Source organism: Lepus europaeus, chromosome 18 (assembly GCF_033115175.1).
Source record: "Lepus europaeus isolate LE1 chromosome 18, mLepTim1.pri, whole genome shotgun sequence".
NCBI classification, from domain to species: domain Eukaryota; kingdom Metazoa; phylum Chordata; class Mammalia; order Lagomorpha; family Leporidae; genus Lepus; species Lepus europaeus.
Genome location: NC_084844.1, coordinates 38,495,323 through 38,513,417, shown reverse-complemented (window position 1 = coordinate 38,513,417; position 18,095 = coordinate 38,495,323). Strand labels below are relative to the sequence as shown.

Genomic DNA, 18,095 nt, shown 5'->3' with positions numbered 1-18,095 from the left:
TCACCCTGTCACGAGGCCCCAGAACATCCTAATTAATAGAAAGGCACAGATGGAGCAGTGACACAGAGGGGCGCCCACCCTGTTCTTAAGCTGCTTTGAGTTGGTTTGCTGTCAGTTACAGACAAAATGAATCTGGAGAGCAAGGCGCGGTGGGGTTCTGCTCTCCTCGTGCCAGACAGCGCCGCCTGTCGCCCATGAAGGCGGCACTGCAGGGTGTGGGTCTCAGCCCTGAGCTTGCTCCTTGCTTGAGGACCTCCCCCACCCCCCAAGGAGCCCCATTCCACCTCTGCAAGCTCACCAGGCCCCGCCCCCGTTGGCCTGATGAGGAGCACGTGACCGTGGCTCAGTCCCTCAGACCCGCCCACCTGGGGCCAAGACAAGGTACCCAGAAGTGGTGAAGAATTTGTGAGTGGAGGGGCAGGCATTTGGCGCATCAGCTAAGATGCTGCTCGGGACACCCACATCCCTGGGTTCCAGTCCCAGCCCCCATTCCAGTTACGGCTTCCTGCCACTGTGCGCCCTGGGAGGCAGCAGGTGACAGCTCACGTGCGTGGGTCCCTGCCCTCCCTGAGGGAGACCCGGATGGAGTTCTGGGCTCTTGGCTTTGGTTGGTGCTGTCCCGGCTGTTGCAGGCATGCAGGCATTTGGAGAGTGAACCAGAGAAAGGGGAAGATTCTCCCCCCCCCCCCACTTTCAAATATATTTTAAAAGAAAATAAGTTTTTTAAAAGGATTCATCAGCTGGTGCTGTGGCTTAACAGGCTAATCCTCCGCCTTGCGGCGCCGGCACACCGGGTTCTAGTCCCGGTTGGGGCGCTGGATTCTATCCTGGTTGCCCCTCTTCCAGGCCAGCTCTCTGCTATGGCCCGGGAAGGCAGTGGAGGATGGCCCAAGTCCTTGGGCCCTGCACCCCATGGGAGACCAGGAGAAGCACCTGGCTCCTGGCTTTGGATCAGCGCGATGCGCCGGCCGCAGCGGCCATTGGAGGGTGAACCAATGGCAAAAAGGAAGACCTTTCTCTCTGTCTCTCTCTCTCTCACTATCCACTCTGCCTGTCAAAAAAAAAAAAAAAAAGGATTCATTATGGCTGCCCTGGCGACGCCCACACATGGTTCCTGGAACACGAGCCATGATTGGGATTCACTGTTCCGTGGTCCTGGCTCTGGGGTGGAATTTTAGCCGTGGTGCTGGGTCTCCGGACCTTCCTCCTGCCTCTTTGAGGAGCCTTGTGCACCAGTCTTGGCGAATCTGCGGGCTGCGCGGTATCCTCTCCTACTCAGGTTAGCCAGGATTGTTTTCCGTGACCGACAGCGAGACCATGCTGGCGGTGGCGCGTGTCCTTAGGGGCCTCCGGAGACGGGGACTGCTCCCTCAGCCCGTTGCTCTCCTCCAGCCGGGGCCCACAGGATCCTCCTGGGAGCCCCGCGGCTGTGTGCACCAGCCAGAAAGGTGACTTTGGAACAGGAGTCAGGCAGGGGAGGGAGCCTCAAGCTGGGGATCTTTCTCCCAGCCCAGCCGGGGCACTGGGGCACTGGTGTGAGCCGGGAGACAGAGGCTGCAGCAAGCAACACCTGCACTGTGCACTTTCCCCGTGTCACCTTTCACCCTCCTCCCTCCATCCCTCCCTAAGATGTATTTGAAAGGCAGAGGGACTGAGAGAGAAGGAGAGGGACAGAGAGAATCTTCCATCCGCTGGTTCACTCCCTAAATGGTCTTAACAGCCGGGGGCTGAGCCAGGCCGAAGCCAGGAGCCCAGAGCTCCAACCAGGTCTCCCACATGGGTGCAGAGGCCTAAGCACTTGGGCCATCACCTGCTACTTTCCAGGCGCAGTAGCAGGGAGCAGGATGGGAAGTGGAGCAGCTGGGACTCAAACTGGTGCTCTAATATGAGATGGTGGCGTCGCAGGCTGCGGCTTAACCTGCTGCGCCACAATGCCGGCCCGTCAGCCTCAGTTTTCTTGTGTCCTTAGCATTAAAAGGGTGAAATACTCATAGCCTTGGCGCCTTTAGGAGATAATTGGAAGGAAATAACGAGAAGAAAAGTGCGCTGAAAACTACAAAGAAAGACCTGGGTCAGTATAGGAGCGACGCGGAGCCGAGCGTGCGCAGCCAGCAACCCCGTGGGAAGAGTGCCCTGCAGCCAGACGGGGTAGGGCAGCCCAGGACTCGGAGTTTGCCTTTGTCCTTTAGAGGCTGAGGCTCCGGGCGAGTCACACCTCGTTCCTGAGTTTCGATTTGCTTAGCGGTGACGTGGTTGCAGCCGTCCCCCAGGGCCGCTCTGAGGGCTGCAGGCTAGAATTCATGCTCCGGACCTTTCTCCGCAGCAGCTACTTGAAAGCCCCTTGTTGGCCCTGTGTCCGTGTCAGTCATCCATCGCTCCCGCCCGAACCGAACCGCGTGGCTTAGAGCAGTAGTCACCTTGAGGTCATCTCAGTGTGGTTCTAGCTCGAGTCTTCCACTAGGTGGCAGTCATGTCACCGGCCAGGTCTGCAGTCACTGATGGCTTCTCTTGGGTTTCCAGGGGGCAGGGGGGCCTCGGTTCCGGGTCCTGACTTCACAGAGCTCTGCCTAGCACTGCTGAGCGCCGTCCTGACGTGGCCAGGGGCTTTCCCTAGAGTGAGTGAGCCCAGAGAGAGCAAGGCAGAAGCCCCCATTTGCACAATATCCTGTTTGTAACCCAGGTCAGCCTTACTTCATAGGAGAGGGGCCTGCCCAACGCATGAGCGCCAGGGAGTGAGGATCTCCCACGGCGAGAGATCTTGGAGGAGCCATGCCTTATCCTTTCTTGCTAATAGAATCCTGGTTTTGTTGAGGTCCCAGGTGGAGCCTCCTTGAAATTCGGGCGTGTGGGCCCAGCCCGAGGGGGCGGGTTAAGATCAATCATGTGTCTAAATCAAGCGTGGGAGAGTTACAGTCAAAGGTTCTGCCAAGTCTCCAAGATGCCACAGAGGCAGAGAACCAGCAAACGGGTAAGATCAGATGCAGAATTTACCTAGGAATTATTGAAAAACAGGTCCCTTGGCTCTCAGCCTTCCACCTGGACTAGTGGTGGAGCTGGGTTGCTGCAGGTGAGGCGATGCCTTCCCTCGAGAACGCTACAGCCGTGCTGTGTCCTGGGGCGGCCTCCAAAGAGCGCCTCCTCCTAACCCACAGCACCTGGGGTCCGCCAAGGGGCTCTCGCAGATACGACTTCGCGAAGGGCCTGGAGAAGGCGAGATCGTCAGGTGTGAGCACCCACGGGTGTGAGGCCGAGCTACAGAAGCAGGAGCTGTGACAGCCGAAGCAGAGATGGGAGTGACGGGGGCACAAGCCAGCAATGCCCGCTGCCTCTGGGAATTGGAAGCAGCAAGGAACAGGTTGGCCTCCAGACTTTGCCCTCTGAGCCGCGTGCTGTACTCCTGGCCTGCAGAACTGTAAGAGAAGACCTTGGTGCTGTTCTGAGTCACTAGGTTGGTCATGATTTGTCGTCGAAGCCATAGATCTGCCCACTCCCATGAGGGGAGACGCAGAGATCAGTGGGGCGAAGAACTTGGCCCCTTTGATCACAGGGACTCCATGGCCCAAAATCAGCGTTGGCAATTCCACGGCAGGAACGAGGGAGAAATCCACGTGGAAATCGCAGGTCCTCACAAGGGAGTCATCACCTGAACAGGGCCCCTCGTCCAGGGGAGGCGGGAGAGGGCCCAGCGAAGGCCTCCCGGCAGGTGAATGGGCCCAGCAGAGGAAACCAGCCAGAGCATCTGTGTGGTTTTCTCTGTGAACGTGGTAGCTTTACTCGTAGAGACTGACCTCATCTCATTCTCCAGGTCTGATTGTCTGAGTGGCAGCAAGGATGCTTGAGCTTGCCAATAACGAGAGCTTGTTCTCTTCTGACTGTCGGCGGTCTCTTTTGGATAGAGATACGGTCAAGTCTGAGGTCCTTACCGGTGTGGGTTCTGCCACCTCTAGGGGTCTCCCAAAGTGGAGTGCGAGTGTGGGAGGCAGGCACTCGCTCTGTGTGCGAATGGGTTTACTATCTACTTGCTCTCTCGTTTCCACTAAAGGCTGTGTCACTGGTTTTGGGAGGTCAGTTTCCAATGCGCTTTTTTGCTGGTACAATCCAGATTTTTATGACGTTCCCACAAAACCCAAAATAGCCCTGAGAAGTGGGAACAAGCACCCTAAGGCTGGCAAAGGGCTGCCAGGCCGATGAGCCTGGAGAGGCAGGGGAGATGGATGCTTGGGCCAAGGTGTCTTGGTGGGCTGCTCCCTAAAAGTCACAGCACAGGCTCATTGGCTCAGATGGACCTGTCAGGGGCTCGGGGGTCTTAGGAATGCCTCGCGGAGATTGCCCCTGTGCCTGAAGTGTTCCTGTGGGGGTGATTTTGGCTATGATCTTTGTCTTGAGCCTTCCTTGGGTCCTGCCTAATTCTCAGCCTTCTGGCTGTCCTGTGCCCTCTTGCTGTTCTTACTGTTCAAGTTAGGCGGAGTGAGGTTTTTTAAATTAATTTATTTTTTAAGAAATACAAATTTCATAAGTACAACTTTAGGAATATAGTGATTCTTCTCACCATACCCACCCTCCCACCCTTCCTCCTCCTCCCTCTCCCCTTCCCAGTCCCATTTTCCATTAAGATTCATTTTCAATTAACTTTGTACACAGAAGACCAACTCTATACTAAGTAAAGATTTCAACAGTTTACACACACACACACACACACACAAACTGTTTGAGAACTAGTTTTACAGTTAACTCATAATAGAACTCATTGAGGACAGAGGTCCTGCATGGGGAGTTAGTGCACAGTGACTCCTGTTGTTAATTTAACAATTAACACTCTTATGTGTGACATCAGTGATCACCCGAGGCTCTTGACATGAGCTGCCTAGGCTATGGAAGCCTTTTGAATCCACAGATTCCATCAGTATTTAGACAAGGCCGTAAGCAAAGTGGAAGTTTTCTCCTCCCTTCAGAGGGGAGCACCTCCTTCTTTGATGACCCCTTCTTTCCACTGGGGTTCAGAGCTTTTGAATTTAGCAACCAAGGGCCATGGTGGCCACGAGCTCTTTCAGTAAATTTAGGGAGAATGGACATGTTGGGAGACATTCTCTGTGGGCCTTTGGAGTTCCTGCATGGCTTGCAAACAGTGGCCCTGACTCATCAAGGAAGCTCGTATATTAAGCACACTTGGAAGGCAGAGAGGGCCTCCTTCTGGAATAAACAGCACGTGTGCTTACGCCCATTATCAAAGATTGAGTCCCCTAAGCCGGGGTTCCTCTTACAAGGGAAACCATTGCAACTGCAGGCATCTGTTGCTACTTATTTCTTTTATTTTATTTTATTTTTTTATTTTTGACAGGCAGAGTGGACAGTGAGAGAGAGACAGAGAGAAAGGTCTTCCTGTGCTGTTGGTTCACCCTCCAATGGCCGCTGCGTCCAGCGCACTGCGCTGATCCGAAGCCAGGAGCCAGGTGCTTCTCCTGGTCTCCCATGGGGTGCAGGGCCCAAGCACGTGGGCCATCCTCCACTGCACTCCCTGGCCACAGCAGAGAGCTGGCCTGGAAGAGGGGCAACCGGGATAGAATCCAGCGCCCCAACCGGGACTAGAACCCAGTGTGCCGGCGCCGCAAGGCGGAGGATTAGCCTAGTGAGCCGCGGCGCCGGCCTGTTGCTACTTATTTCTATCACACTCTGGGGACACTGAGGCAAGGAAGCTGGTGCGGATACGCCGCCGCCGCTGCTGCACCGTGAGTAATAAAGTCCTTTGTCCCTGACCCAGGAGTCTCAGGTTGGCAGCACCCGTGAAACTACAGCAGGCTAACGCAGCGGCTTGCGGGTGGCTCTCCACGAGGAGATTGCCGAGGGCTGGGTCTGCTCGCTTTGGTTTTTGTCCTACCAGCTTGTCCACCAAACAGGCAGCTGCCTGAAGGGGGACCCGGTTGCCTTGCACCCTGGGGCCTGCATGGGAGACCAGTTCGTTTTTCCTTATCAGTCGTGGGTCTTGTTGAGGCCAGCAACTGTGTCCCATCGGGCTGAGGACTCTCTGGGGCTTGGCTTGGGTTCACCGCCCATCTGCTCACTCCTGCTTCTCTTATCTCTCCCCACTTGAAGGCCAGGAGAGGAAAGGATTCTCCCGAAGCCCTGTGTCTTCGCTCCCTCCCCACCCGCACATCTGCAGGAGCCGCCCTTGCCTCTTGCCCAAGCCCTGCTTCCGCTGCACTTGGCACCATTCACTCCCTTCTGCTCCTTGGAGTTAGGTCAATGAAATGGAAGAGGGCGGAGTGCGGGATGGAGGAGGATGCGCCAGGGAAGCAGCAGGTGCAGATAAACACGGCGCTCTGAGCGCTTTCTGCGGGCCAGGCAAAGGCAGACACTGGACCACTGCCGGTCATTTACAGACAAAGAGGCTGAGGGCCGGACAGCTCCTCCATGTCTGTGCTAGGGTGGGGAGTTTCACTCAGCCCACCAGGGGCGAAGCCATCTATTTCCATTTAGCACTTTTCCAGGAGGCAGAAGGTTAGAGCTGAATGCTTTGGAAACTTTTCCTGGATAGAACCCTATGGGCAGGTGTCATTCTAGCCCCACCCCCTGTGACCCGACAGAGGCACTAGAGACAAGAACATGTTCTCTGGGTTCCGGCAACCCCCCCCCCCCCGACATCCCAGGCTCTGGTCAGAGGACAGTACAGCCTTGGGGAGCATGGATAAGCACAGTGAGTGGGGCTGGAGGCAGGTTGGGGCCAGCAGGTGGAGCCCCAGACTCCAGCTTGGATGAATTGGCCCATTACCTTAGCAAGCCCAGCGCCAACACCACGCCTTTTCTGATCACCTGCCCATGGAGCGACAAGCCCTCTCCTTCCTCCCCTCTGAGTACTCTTGACATCTGCTCCCTCCTCCACACCTGCTCCCGTTCTGGCTTGCCTTCTCTGATGTGGACAAGTGCGCAGACTCTTAAGGGGGTCTGTCTTGCCAGGCAGCCTCCGGAAACACGGCTCCGCGTACATCCCCCCCCCCCATCAGGACACCCAGCTTTCCTTCCCCAGCCCCTGTCTGCTGGGCATGAGGGTGGGCCTTTCTCCACCAGGAGGCTCCTCAACGAAAGTGCAGTGGGCCATGGTGCTCCACCTGTAACAGGACCAGGAAGGGGCCGAATCCGTGAGACAACTTCTCTTTGAAGGTTTCCAACATTGAGGGTCAAACTCCTAGGCCCCTGCAGGACCCAGCCAGCCACCTACCCCAGGAGGGATTAAGGGGCACAATGAGGAAAGAGTTCAGCACAGCGATTGGCTCCTGCTGGTGCTAGAACCCCAGGACAGTCCTACCACTCTTCCTGGCTCCCAGCCCCTAAACTGAAGGACAGGGATCCGTGAACATTTTTCATGGCCTTCCAGGGCAAAGGCCATGCTCTGCGGCCCCCAGCCCTCATCCCCTTTCTCCTGGGCACTCTGCCGTGCAGCCCCGAGCAGGCAGCAGGGGCGGAGGGTGCGAGTGTGTGGTGCGCTCCCAGGGCAGGCCAGCTGTGTTCCTGCGCCAGCCCTGGAACTTCTTGCCTACTGGGGCTTGGCTGGGAGTCGGGAATCTGGGCCTGCTCAAAGGCACAGGCAAGAGGGGGCGGGACCGGTGGCTGAAACCCACTGGCGACTGGGGCCAGGCCTGGCAGGAACAGAGGTTCACCTCCAAGGCAGCCTTTGCTAACTGGCCTTTATCTGTGTAGTCTGCCCATGAAGGATCCTTTTGCTTTTTAAAAAAGGTTTATTTATTTACTTGGCAAAGTGACACAGAGGGGCTGGCACTGTGGTATAGAAGGTTAAGCCTCTGCCTTAGTGCTGGCATCCCATATAGGTGCTGGTTCAAGTCCCAGCTGCTCCACTTCTGATCCAGCTCCCTGCTAATGGCCCTGGGAAAGCAGTAAAAGATGACCCAAGTGCTTGGTCCCCTGAACCCACATGGGAGACCTAGAGGAAGCTCTGGGCTCCTGGCTTCAGCCAGCTGTTGTGGCTATTTGGGGAGTGAACCAGTGGATAGATCTCTCTCTCTCTCTGCCTTTCAAATAAATAAATATTAAAAAAAAAAGTGACACAGAGGGAGAGACACAGATCTTCCATCATCTGGTTCACTCCCCAAATGGCAGTGATGGTTGGACCTGAAGCCAGGAACCAGGAGCTCCATCCTGGTCTCCCACATGGATGACAGGACCCGTGTGCTTGGCCCATCTCCAGCTGTTTTTCCAAGTGCATTAGCCGGGAGCTGGAAGGGCATCAGAGCAGCTGGGGCTTGAGCCAGGCACTCCGATACAGATTAACCTGCTGGGCCTCCACACCTGCCCCAAGGGCTCTCCTTTCTAAACCTACAGACAGGTGCCCAGTGTGCACTAACCCCGCTATAGGTGGTGCCCCACAGGTGATGCGGGGCTACCTTAGAGCAGGACCCATTTTGAGGAAGGAAACCCAATTTAGAAAACGAAATTCAGACAACCATCTCTCAATGCAATGAGTGCAATAAACGTTGATTGACAGCCTATGCAGAGACCAGCTGCCCATCAGAGGGCCAAGGAGAAGCAAAGAGGGAAGGACCCAGGGCACCATCCTCATGGCTAGTGTTTGTTGATTGCTTCTCTCACCCAAGCCTTATGTGACGTGACGCCATGTCGCGTCAGTCTCACACCAGCCTGCGGGCAAAGGAAGGGAGCTTGGCTGACCTGAGATGGCGTGCACGGGAACCCCGGCGAGGACATACAGGAGCCGCGCGGCGGGGGTGGGCAGGCAGGACAACCCTGCACACGGCTGCCCGCCCCGGCAGTGCCGCTGGCCCGGGCCATCACGCCCTCGCCGTCCTTCGGTCACCTGCCCTGTCGGGGTAAAGTTAGGAAGTGAGCAACCGTCAGGGTCGCCAGGCCCTTCACCTGGGACAGCGGGGTGTGTCCTGACCTCCCCGCCCGCAGGCGCGAAGACCCCCTTGTGGAAGAAGGAACTGGGAAAGCCCCGGGCCACGGAGGCAGAGCAGGAGGAAGCGCAGGAGGGCTCGGAGGAGGACGACGAGGAGGGCCCGCCGGAGGAGCGCGCGGCCGAGGGCTCAGAGCAGCCGCGGGAGGCGCAGGAGGCCGAGGGCCACGAGCGGGGCTCGGTGTCCTACAGCCCGCTGCGCCAGGAGCCCAGCGGCCAGCAGGTGGCGCTGCTGCGGCGCGCCGACGGCGGCTTCTGGGGCTGGCTCAGCCCCTTCGCGCTGCTCGGCGGTCTGGTGGCTCCAGCCGACAGGTGAGGACGCGCCCCCGGAGCCGGGCGCGGGGCACGGCGCGGGGCACTGAGCATTCCGGTCCCCGCCCGCAGGAGGCGGAGTCTCCCGGAGGAGCCGTGCGTGCTGGAGACGCGGCGGCGACCTCCGCGCCCCGGGTGCTGTGCGCGTTGCGAGATCCTTTTCTGCAAGAAATGCAGGATCCTGCACAGCCCCCCGGCCTACGTGGCGCACTGCGTTCTGGAACACACGGATCTGGGTAAGGCGGGTGCCGCCGGGGCGGGAGAAATGCCCCACCTCAGAGCCGCCCGCGGGGCGCCCCCTCGGGCGAAGAGGCCCACCGTTGAGGCGGGGGTCTCCATTGGCCACCTAGCGCCTGCCAGGGCAGAGCCCAGCGTCACCTAGAGCCCGGCTACTCCAAAAGCGCCCGCGCCCACCTGACGCGCACCCCAGATGCAGCCTCACGTGCATTGCAGGTCCTTCCGGCCAGGCTGACAGAGGCATCTCCTAAGGGAAACAACCTCTGGGTTCCCTTTTCCCTCAAATCTTTCAATAAAGCCTCTAATCACAGTGTCAGCGCCTGGAGGCGGGGCGATGAAGATGGGACCTCCCTCTGGGGTTCAAGCCAGAGGAACTGGGGTGGGCGGGCAGCCGCCCCCTTGCCTCCCAGCACAGGGCAGTACCAGGCGCTGGCACCTAAGGGCAGTCCGGGTTGTACAGAGAAGGGAGGCAGAAGACAAAGAATGCCCCTGGGGGGTTGGGGGCTGGACCCTGCGGCCCTTGTCAGCTCCCCTGAGAGCTTCCTTTGCTGAGGTCAGCGTGCAGGTGTGGGGGGCGGGGTGCCTGGAGGAGCAGACGCTGGGAGGCTGGGAGCCAGTTCCCTCTGCAGGCGGCCCAGCAATTCTTGGCCAGACAGCAGGAGCTTCAGGAATGCTGTGTGTGTGGCCCGGAGAATGGGGCCATTGTGGCCAGGAGGCCTCCCCTAATCTGCAAATCCCCCGTGGCTGCAGCAGTGCAGACCCTGGGGAGGGGACCCCTGACCTGGCCTGGGAGGCGGGAGGGTGCGGGGCAAGGACACTTTGCCTTTTGAGGCGAGGTGGGCCCTGTCCCCCATCACAACTGCACACACACAGCTGGCCGGCCGCACTCCCTGTGTCTGCACACACTCACTCACTGTCGCTGGAAGTTCGGACAATCTGTTCCCAGGACCGCTCTTTCCTGCCTGCAGGGCCACCAGCTGGGGGCGTCTCTTTATTCCAGCCCCAGACAAAAAGCCAGAGGCCACATCAGCCTCCCTCAGGCTCTGTGACGGTCAGCCCCAGGGGCCTCTGAGGTTGGAGACCCTTGTCCTCCCTGGAGGTGAGGCCTTGAAACAAGACACAGTTTCCAAAGAACAGAGCCAGGAGGCCCCAAGAGAAGGGGGCAGTCTTGCAAAACAGCCTCCAACTCTCAGCCGCGTTTCCATCCTCCACGGCTGGACCTCGGTGCTGCTGCCTCGCAGATGGAGCCGTGCAGTGGGAACATGACGGTGGGCCACTCTCCAGGGAACAAATGCAAACCTCCACCTGGGCTTTCCCCGTACAGGTCCTGCCCCTGGGCAGGGAAAATGAATCGGCCCTGAGGGCACCAAGAGTTCATGGGGGCGGTGCCTTCAGAACAGGGCGCCCCCCGAGTTGGCGTGCCAGCAACCCATCCAGGGCAGCTCAGTGGCCCAGCGGCCCGAGGTGGTGACCTGCAGTTTGGCCTGGTCCAGGCTCCAGTAGCGGTCGTCTCTGAAGAAGATGATGGAGCCGTCGGGCCTCGGCAGGGCCCCGCTGACCTCCTCGGGGACCCCGCCCCAGTCCTGCAGGCCGCGGGGGTAGTAGGGCTCCACCTGCAGCCCCCCTGGGGCCAGCACGTAGTAGCGGGCGCCCTTGAAGAGCACGAGGCGGCGCAGAGGAGGGAAGAAGAGGGCCGCGTCGGGGTGGCGAGGCAGGCCCCCTGCCCGGCACAGCTGTGCGGAACCCCACACCAGCCTGGGGCCCCGGAATCTCCAGCACCGGCTCCCTGTGGGGCATCAGGAGAGGGGCGTGAGTCCTCCACCCCACCTCTGCTACCTCAAGTTGGAGGCCAAGGCTGTTAGCGTCTGGGGCAGTCAACAACGGATGACTACCAAGGAGAGGGCAGTAGGGGAAAGGCTGTCATGGCCTGCACTTCCAGCAGGTGTCAGCAGAGGGCAGGCAGCGCTGAAGGGACCTATCCATCCCCAGGGACAGCCAGGGCCCTCTTCTTGCCGGAGGAATGAAAAACCAGGAGGGGTTGTCTCCACTACCGTTACCCCAATCATTGTTTCAGGGCTGGGGTGGTTTGGCTCCTGGCTGCGCTCCCCACATCGCCAGCTATGTCCCCCATATAAGCACCCGTCTTGGTTGAATGAATACAATTTACTAAGGTATTACCAAGCATCCAATACACTGCACGCTCTTCAGGCACTCTCCTTTTTAATCCTCTTTCCCCAAGCCTGAAGCATCCCCCCCCCCCCATTTGAGAAGTGCAAGCTCCAAAAGCTGTCCTCCTTTGACCTTGGGCAGGGCACCTCCCCCTCGGTGTTCTCAGCTGCCCCAGGGTTGGTACCTTTGAAGAAGTAGAAGTCTCCATCCTCCAGCGACACCGCAGCAGCCTCGATGTCAGGGGGCAGCCCGGCCCACCTGTCCCGGAGTGGGCGAGGCTCTGAGACATTGCCGTCTGCTGCCACCTCCCAGAAGTGGCTCCCTTTAAAAACGTACAGCTGCTGTTGCCCGTCTGCCCAGAGACAAGAGAGAGTCGGGGACCGACCAGCAGCCTCCGGGGCCTTCCCAGGCAAGGAGCTGTCCTACCCCGGGCTACCCGAGCTGACAAACAGAGCAGGCGGTGGGCACAGGGTGGGAGGGAACACGTGCCGGAGGAAGCCCTGCTTTCCCACAAAACACTTGGGCTTGGGATTTCTGAATCTAGTAAACACACACACCCAGCCCTGGACGAGCTGGGGAGGAGGGTGGAAAGAAATGAGGCATGGGTAGGACCATCTCACCTACAGTGATGGCATCGAAGGAAGAGTGGCAGTGTTTAGGACTCGGGGCTTCCGGGCGCCTGCGCTGGGAGCTGTGGGGGTCCCAGGCTTCAAAGTCCGTGAACACTTTCCCAGGGAGCTGGGTGGCCACCGAGCGCCCCAGGGGCTTGCCTTTATGGGGGCAGAGGGAGAGAACACAGGTGGGGATGTGTTGAGGGCTCAGGACCTCCCTGAGGGTCCCTTTCACGATGACCTAATACAGGGGCAGGGTAGGAGAGCTGTCCTTATCCCAGGAATCTCCAGCCTGGACAGAGGGAGCCAGCAAGGGTTAGGAAGTAGGAAGGGCAGAGGGTCTTCCTCCTCCCTGAGTCCTGAGCAGCACAGGTGGCCCGAGGGGAGTGTTCCGGGCTGCCAGCAATTACGGTAATCCCATCGACAGCCCCCACTCCGTAGAGAACTGAGGCAGAGCTCAAACAAGTATAGGCTCGGCCCCATCTCCAGAGTTCCAGTCTGCAGCTGCGCAGTGGAGGGACCTCCTCCGAGCCCCACTCTCCTGGCCTGCGGACAAAGGTGCGCTGTGGCTAGGTTAGGTGGCCGGCCCGAGGCAGACGCTCAGGGCACAGCTGCTGTTGCATTGTGTGGGGTTCCCAGGCTACAAGGCGTGTTCGGACCCACTGGCACAACAGCCCCGCAAGGTAAGCAGGGTTACAGTCGTTACTCTCTTCACAGACGGTGAAACTGAGGGCTCTCACAGCGGAAATGCTTCACCCAAGAGCTTGAACCCTCGTGGCTCTGCTGCTGGCTCTCTGAGGGAGACAGCAAGGGGCTGAGGCAGGGCCCCGGCCAGTAGCCCTGGTTGATGCACCGGGCCTGGCCTGCTCTGCAGTGGACTGGGGGCGGGGTGGGGGAGTGGGCATTAGCGCCGTGCGGAAAGATTGGGAGAGACGAGTGGGCTGGGGGAAGGAGTGAGGGCTTTGAGGGCTGAGATGGGGGGAGAGGTGGGACCCCCTGGGTCTGGGAGGGTGTGACGTGAAGAGGGGCTGCGGAGGCGGGGCTTAGGCAGGAATTCAGGGTGGGAATGCGAGGGGGTGGGGCTTTGCGCAGGCGTCGGTTGGGGCTGATGGCGAGCTGGGGGCAGGAGTCTGTGGTTCTTCAGTTGAGAGCCAGGGCTTGAGGACTGGGAAGGACCGGTGCTCTTAGGGCGGGGGATCCTACCCGAGGCGCCGATGTGAAGGCTGGGAGGCCGGGGCACCGCGCTGGGACCCATGGCGGGGCTCACCATACAGCCGCTGCACGGCCAGCACGTCGTCCCAGCTGAGCAGCGCGTCGCGGCCCAGCCTCTTGTAGTAGGGCGCCATGAGCGCGCGCGGAGCCGGCGAGTGCGTGAGGCCGAGCGTGTGGCCGATCTCGTGCGCCAGCACCACGAACAGGTTGCGCCCGCGGCGGCGGCGGCTCAGCGACCATCGCTCGTCCCGGTCGAAGTGCGCTTCGCCGCGGCGGGGCAGGAAGGCGTGCGCCAGAGCGCCCCCTGCAGGCGGCGAAGAGCGTCAGCGGGGAGCCCCGGCCCGGCCCGCCACGCCCCCCAAGTCCTCACAGCCCGAGCCTGTTGCACCCGGGTGAGGGGCCTGGCTAAGTCTGGTGGAAGCGGGAGCGTGGAGAGGCGAGCAGATGATTTAGCGGCGGGCTGCGGCCTGGGTTTTATCATTTGCTAGCAGTGTGACTCGGGCAGCCAGCTTAGCCTGTGTGTTAGCTTTCTGAACTGAGAATGGGTGTGGTAATGAGCTTCTCTCCATGTGATCTGAAGAATGACGGGACCGTCCACGCGGTTGCTTGGTGTGGGTGCTGGGAGTGTGTGGTGTGGGAGGGTTCATCAGTCTGTGAACCTAGAGTACGGTGCACTTGACCGTGTGGTTGCTAAAAAGTCAGTGTACCCTTGTCACCCCGCCCCAGAGCTTCCCTGTGGGCCCCCACTGCCCTGCTTGTACAGGCATGAGCAGAGGGAGTTGGGCTGGACCCCCGTGACCCTTGTGCATTTAGCATGCCTGCATGGAGCTTGCTAGAAGTGCAGTTTCCAGGATGTACCCCTCACAATTCACTCTCCACAGGGACAGGTGACCCTGAGACAGGAGCAGCAAACTGCCCTGTGATGATGCTGGCCTTTCTGGAGCCTAGGCCAGTGGGGATGGACAGAGGTCAGGAGCTGGCACTGAAAGGACAGAAGCCTTGGGAAGGTGTCTGGCGCAGGAGTTACGATGCCACTTGGGATGCCCGCATCTCACACCCGAGTGCCGGGGTTCAATTCCTGGGTCAGCTTCCTGCTATGTGCACCCCAAAAAGCAGGAGGTGATGGTTTGGGCACTTGGGTCCCTGCAACCTCTGGTCCCAGGCTTCCGCCTGGCCAGTCCCACCTGTAGCAGGCATTTCGGGAGAGAACCTCAGAAGGAAGATATCTCTCTGCCTTTCAAGTAAGAAGAAATACTTAATTTTTTTTAAAAAAAAAAAAAAAAAGGAAAAGCTCATGGGGGCATAGAGAGTGGGCCATGTGTGGGAGGAATTACTGTAATTCCCAGTGTGCCTGGAGCTGTCCTGAGCACTGTGCACTCCGTTTAGCTCTCACTGGGAGACAGATGGGCAGGTTTCAGAGGGGAGCAGACCAAAGCTCAGAGACAACGCATCTGTCCCAAACCAGGGAGCTGCTTGGGGAGTGCCCTGCCCTGACGCCCAGTGCAGTGCTTAGTAACTGCTCTGTCTGGGCACGGATGTAAGCCTATCCTGTGGGGACCCTGGGTGAGCTGGGTGATATGTGTGTGCTCCAGGAGGAGCCTTACAACCCAGTGTTCTCCTGGTCCTAACCTGGGGCCCAGCTCAGGGCCTGGAAGTGGGTTTTGCTGGAAGTAGGCTCGGCGGGAAGCAGGATAATGCAAGGGAGGTGGGGGCTCAGGTCCCAGGCCACACAAGGGCTTAAGTCCCTGTGAGTGATCCTGACTGCTGGCAGGTGGCAGTCTTCCAGCCAGGCACACGCAGGGGGTTGGGAGGGCATGGCACACTATGCCCCCCAGGAAAAACCCTGGTTGAGGACTCAGCACACTGAAGCCCACACATGACCCCCTGCATAGGCTAGGTAGGCAGTCTTCCAGCCAGGGGCACAGGATCAGCCACAAGTCCTCAGCCTACAGGGATCTGATCAGGTTTCCTCTCTTCCTTAGGAGACCAGGGGTGCACAAGTAGCTCCTAGTCAGGTTCTGAAGGTCAGTATTGGGCAGAAGGGCAGTTAAATCACAGCCAGGAGCCTGCATATTCGGGATACACAGAACTTCCCGTGGCCGTGGGTACTTAAAGGTGTATGTAGCACGTCTGTGGCTGTCGGGAGTACAGTGCCTGCTGCCCTGTGGAGGTAGTGAGCAGGGCAGGAATGAGGGCTTAGTGGATGTCTCTTAAGGCTCAGGTCTGGAGAAATCCACTCTGGGAGAACAAGAGGAACCTGGGCCTGTCTGGGGGCAGGGTATGGATGACAAGGTCCCAGAAGACTCTCCCAGAGTGAAGAATACTCTTTAGAGTTTGCCGAGCCCCTTTTATACAGAACCTCATCTGACTGCTCCTGTAGACATGTGGCATTGACAGGGCAGGGGCCGCTGTTCCCATGTGACTACGCCTGTAGACATGTGGCATTGACAGGGCAGGGGCCACTGTTCCCATGTGACTGCTCCTGTAGACATGTGGCATTGACAGGGCAGGGGCCGCTGTTCCCATGTGACTACACCTGTAGACATGTGGCATTGACAGGGCAGGGGCCGCTGTTCCCATGTGACTACACCTGTAGACATGTGGCATTGACAGGGCAGGGGCCGCTGTTCCCATGTGACTACACCCGTAGACATGTGGCATTGACAGGGCAGGGGCCACTGTTCCCATGTGACTACACCTGTAGACATGTGGCATTAACAGGGCAGGGGCCACTGTTCCCATGTGACTACTCCTGTAGACATGTGGCATTAACAGGGCAGGGGCCACTGTTCCCATGTGACCGGTGAGGAGATGGGGGCTTCCCTGGAGAGGGCTGCGGCTTGGCCAAGGTTGCCCCAAGACTACCTCTCCTAGTTGTGTTCCCTTCTGCCGTGTGTCAGCACCTGGGCCATCGAAGGCATTGCCCAGCCCGTCGTTGTGGTCCCCTTGGAAGAAGGTGAGGCGGATGTCCGCGGGGCCTGTGGTCGGGGCCTCCCAGAACTCCAGTGCTGAGACGTTGCTCCATAGCTGGAAGGCGGCGCGCACAGCCCCTCGCACGGCAGACTCGGGCAGGTGCTCGGGCCAGTTCACCAGGCGGTAGGAGAGGTGCTGCTTGTACCATCTGTTGCCTGCCACCCAGAAAGCTGCTGTCAGTTGTCAGTTACACCTGCTGCAGAGCCTGCGCCTGGTCCCCAGGGAGCCAGTGTGATGGGGAGCCCGAGAGCTGACAGCAGCCCCTGTCAACTGGGGAGACACTGTCTCCACTGCAGGGAGCCCTTGGACTTGGAGGATTACCTTATCCTAGGGTGTCCCCAATCTAGTGGTTTGGCCTGGGGAGCCCCCCATCTCACGGAAGAGAGGCAACGCTTCCCCAGGAAACACCGGCACCCCGAGGGAGTCTGTGTGAACCCCCTGGGCTGGGGTCTCATTCTTCCCCACAGCCTAGGCTGAGCCTGCAAATGGCTCTGAGCCTCTTGCTGGCAGCAGATTCGAGTGCCTGCCCACAGTGTCAGGAAAGAGGGGAAGTGGGGCCTCAGAGCCCAGAGCTGGGACCCCCGCCCCCTCCTGCCACCTCCTGAAGGCCTCTCTGTGGCCTGTCCAGTCCCCCTGCCCCCCACAGCTAGCCAGAAACCACAAGACCCATTTATGTGAGGTCCTGCCCCCCCCCCCGCCCCTTCCTCAGGCACCCGCAGAGCCCTGAGGTAGACAAACAAGAACAAAGGGTGTGTTTTGTCCCTGACCCAGAGACATTTTTCCATCTCTGCTTTGTTAGGAGTTTCTCTCCCTTTACCCCAAATAGCAGCTCCTCCCTGAGGGCTGAGGCTCTGGCCTCTTGGCCCAGGCCAGGGTCAGCTGAGTGTGGGCCCTATGCAGTTCTCCACACACCCAGGAATGGGGGTGGGAGCTGGAAGGGCCAGCACCCATGTTTCTTGTTTCTGAGCCCTGTAAACCCATGAGAGACCTCCAGCAGACTGCTGCGCAGTGGGAGGCAGGCCTTGCGTCCAGAGTGGTGACTGCCATGCAGTGGGAGGGGCCTGCCTTCGGCCACAGAATGCACACGTCACAGAGCTGGACCCTGACCCTGACTGCGTGCCCCTTCCACTGTACCACGTGGGCACACAGGCACGTTTGCTGAGACTCCGGCACCATAAATCTGTCTGAACATCACTCCTTCGGGTCACAGCAGGGGCTCCGCGCAAGCTAGAATTTTCCAGCTGGGGGGGGCATCTCAGGGAGCAGAGGAGCAGGGCTCCCTGGCCCTCCCACCCCTGCAGCAGGGGAGGGGTGGATCCAAGCTCCATTCAAGGCAATGCTGCCTCCCGGGGCCTGTTTGGTCTGGCAGCCACCCAACCTCCTCCCAGCCAGTGACCAACCCTGGGGCGGGGAAGGCAGACCGATTCTGAGGAAGGCGGTGGGAAGGCCTGCGGTCCAGAGGCACCAGCTGGGGTCCGTTCTGTACCGAGGACCCTTCTGCTGCTCACACCGTGCATCTCCACTGCACACTGCGCGCTCACACCCTGCTGTGGGTGACGGACTCCCCGCTCTCTTCCCCTCCAAATCCTGTGATTCTCTAGCAAAGTGTGAGGCAGCTCCTTCTGCCTGTTTTGCAGTGCGGGGTCCTCCCTTCATGGCAG

General features: G+C 59.4%; 2 protein-coding genes across 3 annotated transcripts in view; one reads left to right on the top strand and one right to left on the bottom strand.

The window, feature by feature from the left end:
* Positions 1-8,681: 8,681 nt before the first annotated feature.
* C18H17orf50 (chromosome 18 C17orf50 homolog) lies at positions 8,682-9,614 on the top strand. Its single transcript, XM_062175088.1, has 2 exons — positions 8,682-9,232; positions 9,305-9,614. Exons 1-2 carry the CDS (start codon positions 8,682-8,684, stop codon positions 9,612-9,614), a joined length of 861 nt encoding a protein of 286 aa, XP_062031072.1.
* The window catches only part of MMP28 (matrix metallopeptidase 28), a 28,223-nt gene continuing 19,517 nt past the window's right edge, over positions 9,390-18,095 (bottom strand). The window contains exons 4-8 of one of the 2 annotated variants that reach the window (XM_062216409.1): positions 16,365-16,589; positions 13,517-13,765; positions 12,259-12,408; positions 11,823-11,960; positions 9,390-11,255 (exon numbers count right to left, since the gene is read on the bottom strand). In XM_062216409.1, the coding sequence (XP_062072393.1) occupies positions 10,861-11,255; positions 11,823-11,960; positions 12,259-12,408; positions 13,517-13,765; positions 16,365-16,589 (1,157 nt within the window). In that variant the 3' untranslated portion in view covers positions 9,390-10,860. Of the gene's footprint in view, positions 11,256-11,822; positions 11,991-12,258; positions 12,409-13,516; positions 13,766-16,364; positions 16,590-18,095 lie in introns of both variants that reach the window. The other variant, XM_062216408.1, reaches the window with a different exon arrangement.

What these genes read in the sequence shown, in the direction of transcription:
- C18H17orf50 (XM_062175088.1), top strand. Translation starts at nt 8,682, where the DNA reads ATGGCGTGCACGGGAACCCCGGCGAGGACATACAGGAGCCGCGCGGCG. An exon ending in CTGGTGGCTCCAGCCGACAG is followed by an intron (nt 9,233 to 9,304) that starts GTGAGGACGCGC and finishes CCCCGCCCGCAG; the next exon opens with GAGGCGGAGTCTCCCGGAGG.